We start from the raw sequence: 12435 nt of genomic DNA, 5'->3' as shown, positions 1-12435 counted from the left end.
ATGGATATTAGCAAATGTTTAACACAGTTATAATTCTACTTAACTATAATAAAGCTTTAGTAAATTCCCAATTCTCTTCTGTGTGAGCAAAAGATCACAGGTTAGAGGAATGAAATGCTCACCTGTCTATAGTACAGGCCTAGTAGCACAAGGTAACATTGACTTAAGATAAGCTTTATATAGGCTACTACAGAACTGGCAGTCATCCAACTCTTTTACTCCAGCTCTCCATCTCTAGCTCCCTCTCTCTAGTTCTCTCTCTCGCTCTCTCCAGCTGTTTCTCTAGCACTCTCTCTCTCCAGCTGTTTCTCTAGCACTCAATTTCAATTTCAATTTAAGGGCTTTATTGGCATGGGAAACGTGTATTAACATTGCCAAAGCAAGTGAAGTAGATAGTAAACAAAAGTGAAATAAACAATAAATATTAACAGTAAACATTACACTCAGAAGTTTCAAAAGAATAAAGACATTTCAAATGTCATATTATGTCTACATACAGTGTTGTAACAATGTGCAAATAGTTAAAGTACAAATGGGAAAATAAATAAACATAAATATGGGTTGTATTTACAATGGTGTTTGTTCTTCACTGGTTGCCCTTTTCTTGTGGCAACAGGTCACAAATCTTGCAGCTGTGATGGCACACTGTGGTTTTTCACCCAGTAGATAAGGGAGTTTATCAAAATTGGGTTTGTTTTCGAATTCTTTGTGGATCTGTGTAATCTGAGGGAAATATATGTCTCTAAATGGTCATACATTTGGCAGGAGGTTAGGAAGTGCAGCTCAGTTTCCACCTCATTTTGTGGGCAGTGTGCACATAGCCTGTCTTCTCTTGAGAGCCAGGTCTGCCTACGGCGGCCTTTCTCAATAGCAAGGCTATGCTCACTGAGTCTGTACATAGTCAAAGCTTTCCTTAAGTTTGGGTCAGTCACAGTGGTCAGGTATTCTGCCACTGTGTACTCTCTGTTTAGGGCCAAATAGCATTCTAGTTTGCTCTGTTTTTTTGTTTGTTCTTTCCAATGTGTCAAGTAATTCTCTTTTTGTTTTCTCATGATTTGGTTGGGTCTAATTGTGTTGTTGTTGTTGTTGTTGTTGTTGTTGTCCTGGGGCTGTGTGGGGTCTGTTTGTGTTTGTGAACAGAGCCCCAGGACAAGCTTACTTAGGGGACTCTTCTCCAAGTTCATCTCTCTGTAGGTGATGGCTTTGTTATGGAAGGTTTGGGAATCGCTTCCTTTTAAGTGGTTATAGAATTTAACGGCTCTTTTCTGGATTTTGATAATTAGCGGGTATTGGCCTAATTCTGCTCTGCATGCATTATTTTGTGTTTTACGATGTACACGGAGGATGTTTTTGCAGAATTCTGCATGCAGAGTCTCAATTTGGTGTTTGTCCCATTTTGTGAATTCTTGGTTGGTGAGCGGACCCCAGACCTCACTACCAAAAAGGGCAATGGGTTCTATAACTGATTCAAGTATTTTTAGCCAGATCCTAATTGGTATGTCAAATCTTATGTTCCTTTTGATGGCATAGAAGGCCCTTCTTGCCGTGTCTCTCAGATCGTTCACAGCTTTGTGGATGTTACCTGTGGCGCTGATGTTTAGGCCGAGGTATGTATAGTTTTTTGTGTGCTCTAGGGCAACAGTGTCTAGATGGAATTTGTATTTGTGGTCCTGGCAACTGGACCTTTTTTGGAACACCATTATTTTTGTCTTACTGAGATTTACTGTCAGGGCCCAGGTCTGACAGAATCTGTGCAGAAGATCTAGGTGCTGCTGTAGGCGCTCCTTGGTTGGTGACAGAACTCTCTCTCTCTAGCTGTTTCTCTAGCACTCTCTCTCTCTCTCTGTTTCTCTAGCACTCTCTCTCTCTCTCTGTTTCTCTAGCACTCTCTCTGTTTCTCTGTTTCTCTAGCACTCTCTCTCTCTAGCTGTTTCTCTAGCGCTCTCTCCAGCTGTTTCTCTAGCACTCTCTCTCCAGCTGTTTCTCTAGCACTCTCTCTCTCTCTCTGTTCCTCTAGCACTCTCTCTCTCTCTCTCTGTTTCTCTAGCACTCTCTCTCTCTCTGTTCCTCTAGCACTCTCTCTCTCTCTGTTTCTCTAGCACTCTCTCTCCAGCTGTTTCTCTAGCACTCTCTCTCTCTCTCTGTTTCTCTAGCACTCTCTCTCTCTCTCTGTTTCTCTAGCACTCCCTCTCTCTGTTTCTCTAGCACTCTCTCTCTCTCTGTTCCTCTAGCACTCTCTCTCTCTCTGTTTCTCTAGCACTCTCTCTCCAGCTGTTTCTCTAGCACTCTCTCTCTCTCTCTGTTTCTCTAGCACTCTCTCTCTCTCTGTTTCTCTAGCACTCTCTCTCTCTGTTTCTCTAGCTCTCTCTCTCTCTCTCTGTTTCTCTAGCACTCTCTCTCTCTCTGTTTCTCTAGCACTCTCTCTCTCTCTCTGTTTCTCTAGCACTCTCTCTCTCTCTCTGTTTCTCTAGCACTCTCTCTCTCTCTCTCTGTTTCTCTAGCACTCTCTCTCTCTCTGTTTCTCTAGCACTCTCTCTCTCTCTCTCTGTTTCTCTAGCACTCTCTCTCTCTCTGTTTCTCTAGCACTCTCTCTCTCTCTCTGTTCCTCTAGCACTCTCTCTCTCTGTTTCTCTAGCACTCTCTCTCTGTTCCTCTAGCACTCTCTCTCTCTGTTTCTCTAGCACTCTCTCCAGCTGTTTCTCTAGCACTCTCTCTCTCTGTTTCTCTAGCGCTCTATCCAGCTGTTTCTCTAGCACTCTCTCTCTCTCTCTGTTCCTCTAGCACTCTCTCTCTCTGTTCCTCTAGCACTCTCTCTCTCTCTCTCTGTTTCTCTAGCACTCTCTCTCTCTCTCTCTGTTTCTCTAGCACTCTCTCTCTCTCTCTCTGTTTCTCTAGCACTCTCTCTCTCTCTGTTCCTCTAGCACTCTCTCTCTCTCTCTCTGTTTCTCTAGCACTCTCTCTCTCTCTGTTTCTCTAGCACTCTCTCTCTCTCTGTTCCTCTAGCACTCTCTCTCTCCGTTTCTCTAGCACTCTCTCTCCAGCTGTTTCTCTAGCACTCTCTCTCTCTGTTTCTCTAGCGCTCTATCCAGCTGTTTCTCTAGCACTCTCTCTCTCTCTCTGTTCCTCTAGCACTCTCTCTCTCTGTTTCTCTAGCACTCTCTCTCCAGCTGTTTCTCTAGCACTCTCTCTCTGTTCCTCTAGCACTCTCTCTCTCTGTTTCTCTAGCACTCTCTCCAGCTGTTCCTCTAGCACTCTCTCTCCCTGTTTCTCTAGCGCTCTATCCAGCTGTTTCTCTAGCACTCTCTCTCTCTCTCTGTTCCTCTAGCACTCTCTCTCTCTGTTTCTCTAGCACTCTCTCTCTCTGTTTCTCTAGCACTCTCTCTCTCTGTTTCTCTAGCACTCTCTCTGTTTCTCTAGCACTCTCTCTCTCTCTGTTTCTCTAGCACTCTCTCTCTCTCTGTTTCTCTAGCACTCTCTCTCTCTCTGTTTCTCTAGCACTCTCTCTCTCTCTGTTTCTCTAGCACTCTCTCTCTCTCTGTTTCTCTAGCACTCTCTCTCTCTGTTTCTCTAGCACTCTCTCTCTCTCTGTTTCTCTAGCACTCTCTCTCTCTCTGTTTCTCTAGCACTCTCTCTCTCTCTGTTTCTCTAGCACTCTCTCTCTCTCTGTTTCTCTAGCACTCTCTCTCTCTCTGTTTCTCTAGCACTCTCTCTCTGTTTCTCTAGCACTCTCTCTCTCTCTGTTTCTCTAGCACTCTCTCTCTCTCTGTTTCTCTAGCACTCTCTCTCTCTCTGTTTCTCTAGCGCTCTCTCTCTCTGTTTCTCTAGCACTCTCTCTCTGTTTCTCTAGCACTCTCTCTCTGTTTCTCTAGCACTCTCTCTCTCTCTGTTTCTCTAGCACTCTCTCTCTGTTTCTCTAGCACTCTCTCTCTGTTTCTCTAGCACTCTCTCTCTCTCTCTGTTTCTCTAGCACTCTCTCTCTCTCTGTTTCTCTAGCACTCTCTCTCTCTCTGTTTCTCTAGCACTCTCTCTCTCTCTGTTTCTCTAGCACTCTCTCTCTCTCTGTTTCTCTAGCACTCTCTCTCTCTCTGTTTCTCTAGCACTCTCTCTCTCTCTGTTTCTCTAGCACTCTCTCTCTCTCTGTTTCTCTAGCACTCTCTCTCTCTCTCTGTTTCTCTAGCACTCTCTCTCTCTCTGTTTCTCTAGCACTCTCTCTCTCTGTTTCTCTAGCACTCTCTCTCTCTCTGTTTCTCTAGCACTCTCTCTCTCTGTTTCTCTAGCACTCTCTCTCTCTCTCTGTTTCTCTAGCACTCTCTCTCTCTGTTTCTCTAGCACTCTCTCTCCAGCTGTTTCTCTAGCACTCTCTCTCTCTGTTTCTCTAGCACTCTCTCTGTTTCTCTAGCACTCTCTCTCTCTCTGTTTCTCTAGCACTCTCTCTCTCTCTGTTTCTCTAGCACTCTCTCTCTCTGTTTCTCTAGCACTCTCTCTCTCTCTGTTTCTCTAGCACTCTCTCTCTCTCTGTTTCTCTAGCACTCTCTCTCTGTTTCTCTAGCACTCTCTCTCTCTCTGTTTCTCTAGCGCTCTCTCTCTCTGTTTCTCTAGCACTCTCTCTCTGTTTCTCTAGCACTCTCTCTCTCTCTGTTTCTCTAGCACTCTCTCTCTCTCTGTTTCTCTAGCACTCTCTCTGTTTCTCTAGCACTCTCTCTCTCTCTCTGTTTCTCTAGCACTCTCTCTCTCTCTCTGTTTCTCTAGCTCTCTCTCTCTGTTTCTCTAGCTCTCTCTCTCTGTTTCTCTAGCTCTCTCTCTCTGTTTCTCTAGCACTCTCTCTCTCTCTGTTTCTCTAGCTCTCTCTCTCTGTTTCTCTAGCTCTCTCTCTCTGTTTCTCTAGCTCTCTCTCTCTGTTTCTCTAGCACTCTCTCTCTCTCTCTGTTTCTCTAGCACTCTCTCTCTCTCTCTGTTTCTCTAGCACTCTCTCTCTCTCTCTGTTTCTCTAGCACTCTCTCTCTCTCTCTGTTTCTCTAGCACTCTCTCTCTCTTTGTTTCTCTAGCGCTCTCTCTCTCTCTGTTTCTCTAGTGCTCTCTCTCCAGCTGTTTCTCTAGCACTCTCGCAAGCGCCATGCTCTACCAACTGAGCTACAGGGTTGCGACAGATTGAATTGGGGTTGTGCAAGAGAGAGAGAGAAAGAAAGAGAGAGAGAGCGAGATCGAGGGAAAGAGACAGTCAGACAGAAAGAGAGTAAACTTTTGTGTAATGTTTACTGTTCATTTCCGATAGATAATAAACAAAAGTGAAATAAACTATTTCACTAGCTTTGCCAATGTAAACTTGTTTCCCATGCCAATAAAGCCATTTGAATGAAATTGAATGAAAACAGACAGAGGGAGAGAGAGAGAGAGACAAGGACACAGACAGAGATAACAAGAGAGAAATAGACAGTGAGACAGAGGGACATAGAGAATGCTACTCACTGCCCCAGACAGGGATGTCCTTGCTCTCTGCCTTCATGACGATGGAGGCCATGGACATGGTGACGGGGATAGCGTCGAAGTAGGAGGAGTGGGGTCCCAGGGTTAGGATAGGAGCCTCCGCCGGTAGCGCCTGGCGCCCCTTCACCGTCATCCAATGGAAACCTCCTGCAAACCACATGACCCGCATGATTGTCCTCAGAGCAATGTCCACAAACCTGGAGGGAGACATTCGTTACATTTAGTTATTTAGAGGACATACAGAACCAAACAATGTTGTTTATTTAGACGATAGACAGTACAATGTGCAGGAGAGTCCCTTCAACCATTCTTCTCCAGACATTGAGCAGACACCACAACAGGAGAGTCCCTTCAACCATTCTTCTCCAGACATTGAGCAGACACCACAACAGGAGAGTCCCTTCAACCATTCTTCTCCAGACATTGAGCAGACACCACAACAGGAGAGTCCCTTCAACCATTCCTCTCCAGACATTGAGCAGACACCACAACAGGAGAGTCCCTTCAACCATTCTTCTCCAGACATTGAGCAGACACCACAACAGGAGAGTCCCTTCAACCATTCTTCTCCAGACATTGAGCAGACACCACAACAGGAGAGTCCCTTCAACCATTCTTCTCCAGACATTGAGCAGACACCACAACAGGAGAGTCCCTTCAACCATTCTTCTCCAGACATTGAGCAGACACCACAACAGGAGAGTCCCTTCAACCATTCTTCTCCAGACATTGAGCAGACACCACAACAGGAGAGTCCCTTCAACCATTCTTCTCCAGACATTGAGCAGACACCACAACAGGAGAGTCCCTTCAACCATTCTTCTCCAGACATTGAGCAGACACCACAACAGGAGAGTCCCTTCAACCATTCTTCTCCAGACATTGAGCAGACACCACAACAGGAGAGTCCCTTCAACCATTCTTCTCCAGACATTGAGCAGACACCACAACAGGAGAGTCCCTTCAACCATTCTTCTCCAGACATCACCTGCCAGACAGCACGAGAGCAGCTCCTCAAAAAGCTGGTACTGGAGTGAAAGATGTGATCTTGTAAGCCAAGTCATTGCGCAACAAATAACAATTCTAAATGCAATTGTGTGATAAACACTGTTTTGATGGTATGCAGGCTATCAGCGCGTCACCCACCACTTTGCAATGTGCGCTTGAGGCAGTATAATGTAATGTGCGCTTGAGGCAGTATAATGTAATGTGCGCTTGAGGCAGTATAATGTAATGTGAGCTTGAGGCAGTATAATGTAATGTGCGCTTGAGGCAGTATAATGTAATGTGAGCTTGAGGCAGTATAATGTAATGTGAGCTTGAGGCAGTATAATGTCATGTGAGCTTGAGGCAGTATAATGTCATGTGAGCTTGAGGCAGTATAATGTCATGTGAGCTTGAGGCAGTATAATGTAATGTGAGCTTGAGGCAGTATAATGTCATGTGAGCTTGAGGCAGTATAATGTCATGTGAGCTTGAGGCAGTATAATGTCATGTGAGCTTGAGGCAGTATAATGTCATGTGAGCTTGAGGCAGTATAATGTCATGTGAGCTTGAGGCAGTATGTCATGTGAGCTTGAGGCAGTATAATGTAATGTGCGCTTGAGGCAGTATAATGTCATGTGAGCTTGAGGCAGTATAATGTCATGTGAGCTTGAGGCAGTATAATGTCATGTGAGCTTGAGGCAGTATAATGTAATGTGAGCTTGAGGCAGCATAATGTCATGTGAGCTTGAGGCAGCATAATGTCATGTGAGCTTGAGGCAGCATAATGTCATGTGAGCTTGAGGCAGTATAATGTCATGTGAGCTTGAGGCAGTATAATGTCATGTGAGCTTGAGGCAGTATAATGTCATGTGAGCTTGAGGCAGTATAATGTCATGTGAGCTTGAGGCAGTATAATGTCATGTGAGCTTGAGGCAGTATAATGTCATGTGAGCTTGAGGCAGTATAATGTAATGTGCGCTTGAGGCAGTATAATGTCATGTGAGCTTGAGGCAGTATAATGTCATGTGAGCTTGAGGCAGTATAATGTCATGTGAGCTTGAGGCAGTATAATGTAATGTGAGCTTGAGGAAGCATAATGTCATGTGAGCTTGAGGCAGCATAATGTCATGTGAGCTTGAGGCAGTATAATGTCATGTGAGCTTGAGGCAGTATAATGTAATGTGAGCTTGAGGAAGCATAATGTAATGTGAGCTTGAGGCAGTATAATGTCATGTGAGCTTGAGGCAGTATAATGTCATGTGAGCTTGAGGCAGTATAATGTCATGTGAGCTTGAGGCAGTATAATGTCATGTGAGCTTGAGGCAGTATAATGTAATGTGAGCTTGAGGCAGTATAATGTAATGTGAGCTTGAGGCAGTATAATGTAATGTGAGCTTGAGGCAGTATAATGTAATGTGAGCTTGAGGCAGTATAATGTAATGTGAGCTTGAGGCAGTATAATGTAATGTGAGCTTGAGGCAGTATAATGTAATGTGAGCTTGAGGCAGTATAATTGTTTGAAACCTGAATGGTTTTTACTTTACTTCAAATACTGAGGCATGTCTGACCTTGCTTCAAAGTAGCCTAGCCAAAATCCAACCATGGAAGCGTGGAGGCAATTATTTTAAAGAGACTTCCTCATGGCACTAACCAGCATTTCTCTCCTGTTTTCACATACTTTATTTTGTTGTCCAGAAGCCAAAGGCACAATCCTAGTCATAGCAACCCATCATAGTTGTTGCTATTAGATTCCCCCCTCTTTCTACGTTTCTAATGGAGATTTTCATCTGTGTCACATCTGGACCGCTCGCATCAGGTGCGCTGTTTAGAACAGTGTTTTCCCGCTAATCGCATTTTGGCAAATGTTTGAAAATGACGTTTTATTAGCTGCTTCATTACAGTAGTTGCATGTTAAATAACAGACCTTTTGACTGTAAGACGGTAGTCTTGCTATTGTTGCATGTTAAATAACAGACCTTTTGACTGTAAGACGGTAGTCTTGCTATTGTTGCATGTTAAATAACAGACCTTTTGACTGTAAGACGGTAGTCTTGCTATTGTTGCATGTTAAATAACAGACCTTTTGACTGTAAGACGGTAGTCTTGCTATTGTTGCATGTTTCCATGAAGCTCTTAATAAAAATGTTCCTTCCTTGTATGCGTGCAGTATTTTCTGTTGGTCATCTCATTTTACTGTTTGGAAAAACTGACCGGTTAATGAGGGTCTGTTAGTCGGCTGCAAAACTGACCAGTTAATGAGGGTCTGTTAGTCATCAGCAAAACTGACTGAAATGTGCATCCCTATTTCATAATGACCCTTCAGCTAACAAGCCAAGCAGACACTCTTCCAGACAGAGGATACAGCGAACGAGCAGCTAACAACTCCAAAGAACAACATCACAGACAGACAGACAGACAGACAGACAGACAGACAGACAGGCAGACAGACAGGCAGGCAGGCAGGCAGGCAGGCATGCAGGCAGGCAGGCAGGCAGGCAGGCAGGCAGACAGGCAGGCAGGCAGGCAGGGGACCACACATCTCCAGAAGAGGAGGAGAGGAGAGTCACTAGAAGCTTCTCCAATCCACAGGGGACTGGCTCAGGCAGGCGTCAAACATTGACACACTATCTGACTGAGGCAACACACGACACTACCCTCTATTCAACAGTTAAGTAGCCTAATTAATGACCAGAAATAGAAACTAATGAATTCAAACAGACTAAAATACACTGAGTGGACAAAACATTAGGAACACCTGCTCTTTCCATGACAGACTGACCAGGTGAATCCAGGTGAAAGCTATGATCCCTTATTAATGTCACTTGTTAAATCCACTTCAATCAATGTAGATGAAGGGGAGGAGACAGGTTAAAGAAGGAGTTTTAAGCCTTGAGACAATTGAGACATTGTCTCAAGAGATTGTGTACGTGTGCCATTCAGAGGGTGAATGGGCAAGACAAAATATTTAAGTGTCTTTGAACGGGGTATGGTAGTAGGTGCCAGGTTTGTGTCAAGAACTGCAACGCTGCTGGGGTTTTCACGCTCAACAGTTTCTCGTGTGTATCAAGAATGGTCAACCACCCAAAGGACATCCAGACAACTTGACACAATTTGTGGGAAGCATTTGCATCAACATGGGGCAGCATCCCTTTGAAAACGCTTTCGACACCTTGTAGAGTCCATGCCCCGACGGATTGAGGCTGTTCAGGGGAGGGGGCAACTAAACATTAGGAAGGTGTTCTTAATGTTTTGTACACTCTGTGTATATTTAAAGACATATAGACATTGACATCTAGAGAGGCAAAAATCAAAAAATTATAATAGGCTATAGTCTGCAGAGATACTACAACAGAGAGTAAATGGTTAGAGACACTACTACAGAGAGGAAAGGGTTAGAGACACTACTACAGAGAGGAAAGGGTTAGAGACACTACTACAGAGAGGAAAGGGTTAGAGACACTACTACAGAGAGGAAAGGGTTAGAGACACTACTACAGAGAGGAAAGGGTTAGAGACACTACTACAGAGAGGAAAGGGTTAGAGACACTACTACAGAGAGGAAAGGGTTAGAGACACTACTACAGAGAGGAAAGGGTTAGAGACACTACTACAGAGAGGAAAGGGTTAGAGACACTACTACAGAGAGGAAAGGGTTGGAGACACTACTACAGAGAGGAAAGGGTTAGAGACACTACTACAGAGAGGAAAGGGTTAGAGACACTACTACAGAGAGGAAAGGGTTAGAGACACTACTACAGAGAGGAAAGGGTTAGAGACACTACTACAGAGAGGAAAGGGTTAGAGACACTACTACATAGAGGAAAGGGTTAGAGACACTACTACAGAGAGAGGAAAGGGTTAGAGACACTACTACAGAGAGGAAAGGGTTAGAGACACTACTACAGAGAGGAAAGGGTTAGAGACACTACTACAGAGAGGAAAGGGTTAGAGACACTACTACAGAGAGGAAAGGGTTAGAGACACTACTACAGAGAGGAAAGGGTTAGAGACACTACTACAGAGAGGAAAGGGTTGGAGACACTACTACAGAGAGGAAAGGGTTAGAGACACTACTACAGAGAGGAAAGGGTTAGAGACACTACTACAGAGAGGAAAGGGTTAGAGACACTACTACAGAGAGGAAAGGGTTAGAGACACTACTACAGAGAGGAAAGGGTTAGAGACACTACAGAGAGGAAAGGGTTAGAGACACTACTACAGAGAGGAAAGGGGTTAGAGACACTACTACATAGAGGAAAGGGTTGGAGACACTACTACAGAGAGAGGAAAGGGTTAGAGACACTACTACAGAGAGGAAAGGGTTAGAGACACTACTACAGAGAGGAAAGGGTTGGAGACACTACTACAGAGAGGAAAGGGTTAGAGACACTACTACATAGAGGAAAGGGTTGGAGACACTACTACAGAGAGAGGAAAGGGTTAGAGACACTACTACAGAGAGGAAAGGGTTAGAGACACTACTACAGAGAGAGGAAAGGGTTAGAGACACTACTACAGAGAGGAAAGGGTTAGAGACACTACTACAGAGAGGAAAGGGTTAGAGATACTACAGAGACAGGTTACACTACAGAGAGGAAAGGGTTAGAGACACTACTACAGAGAGGAAAGGGTTGGAGACACTACTACAGAGAGGAAAGGGTTAGAGACACTACTACAGAGAGGAAAGGGTTAGAGACACTACTACAGAGAGGAAAGGGTTAGAGACACTACTACAGAGAGGAAAGGGTTGGAGACACTACTACAGAGAGGAAAGGGTTAGAGACACTACTACAGAGAGGAAAGGGTTAGAGACACTACTACAGAGAGGAAAGGGTTAGAGACACTACTACAGAGAGGAAAGGGTTAGAGACACTACTACAGAGAGGAAAGGGTTAGAGACACTACTACAGAGAGGAAAGGGTTGGAGACACTACTACAGAGAGGAAAGGGTTAGAGACACTACTACAGAGAGGAAAGGGTTAGAGACACTACTACAGAGAGGAAAGGGTTAGAGACACTACTACAGAGAGGAAAGGGTTAGAGACACTACTACAGAGAGGAAAGGGTTAGAGACACTACTACAGAGAGGAAAGGGTTAGAGACACTACAGTGGTTGTAGTGTCTCAGTTTTTTTAATTGAAAGGTAATGTTAGGGTTAATGTATCTCAGAGAGAACCACAGAAGGTTAGGGTTAATGTTAGGTTTCATTCCTATTTGTTACATTCTTATTTGTTTATGTGGGACCCCATTTTTTTTCTCCAGAAGCAGCAGCTATTCTTCCTGGGGTCCACAAAAAACACAAAACATGACAAGTAACAAAACACTGATAGACTGATAGACAAGGACAGCCACACAAATACAATGACATACACAACAATACACAAATACATCATAATAACACAAACAATACAACTACAAAAACAATGTCTGTTAGAGTGTGTGTTAGTGTGTGTGTTATAGTGTGTCTGTTAGAGTGTGTCTGTTAGAGTGTGTGTGTGTGTGTGATAGTGTGTCTGTGTGTGATAGAGTGTGTCTGTTAGTGTGTGTCTGTTAGTGTGTGTCTGTTAGAGTGTGTCTGTGTGTGTGTCTGTTAGAGTGTGTGTTTGTTAGTGTGTCTGTGTGATAGAGTGTGTCTGTGTGATAGAGTGTGTCTGTGTGATAGAGTGTGTCTGTTAGAGTGTGTGTGTGTGTGTGTGTGTGATTGTGTGTCTGTGTGTGATAGAGTGTGTCTGTTAGTGTGTGTCTGTTAGTGTGTGTCTGTTAGAGTGTGTCTGTTAGAGTGTGTGTCTGTGTGTGTGTCTGTTAGAGTGTGTGTGTGTGATAGAGTGTGTCTGTGTGATAGAGTGTGTCTGTGTGATAGAGTGTGTGTGTGTGTGTGTGATAGTGTGTCTGTGTGTGATAGAGTGTGTCTGTTAGAGTGTGTCTGTTAGAGTGTGTGTGTGTGATAGAGTGTGTCTGTGTGAT

The 12435-nt window shown here is 44.2% G+C and overlaps 1 protein-coding gene across 1 annotated transcript in view; it reads right to left on the bottom strand.

The window, feature by feature from the left end:
• LOC121542590 (lysophosphatidylcholine acyltransferase 1-like) overlaps positions 1-12435 on the bottom strand; it is a 105533-nt gene that overhangs the window by 81063 nt on the left and 12035 nt on the right. The window contains exon 3 of the mRNA XM_041852015.2: positions 5467-5681. Coding sequence (XP_041707949.2) covers positions 5467-5681 — 215 coding nt within the window. The remainder of the gene's footprint in view (positions 1-5466; positions 5682-12435) is intronic.

This window comes from Coregonus clupeaformis, unplaced genomic scaffold (genome assembly GCF_020615455.1).
Source record: "Coregonus clupeaformis isolate EN_2021a unplaced genomic scaffold, ASM2061545v1 scaf0272, whole genome shotgun sequence".
Lineage (NCBI taxonomy): Eukaryota > Metazoa > Chordata > Actinopteri > Salmoniformes > Salmonidae > Coregonus > Coregonus clupeaformis.
The sequence above is the reverse complement of the archived record's forward strand: the minus strand, read 5'-3'. Positions and strand labels throughout refer to the sequence as shown.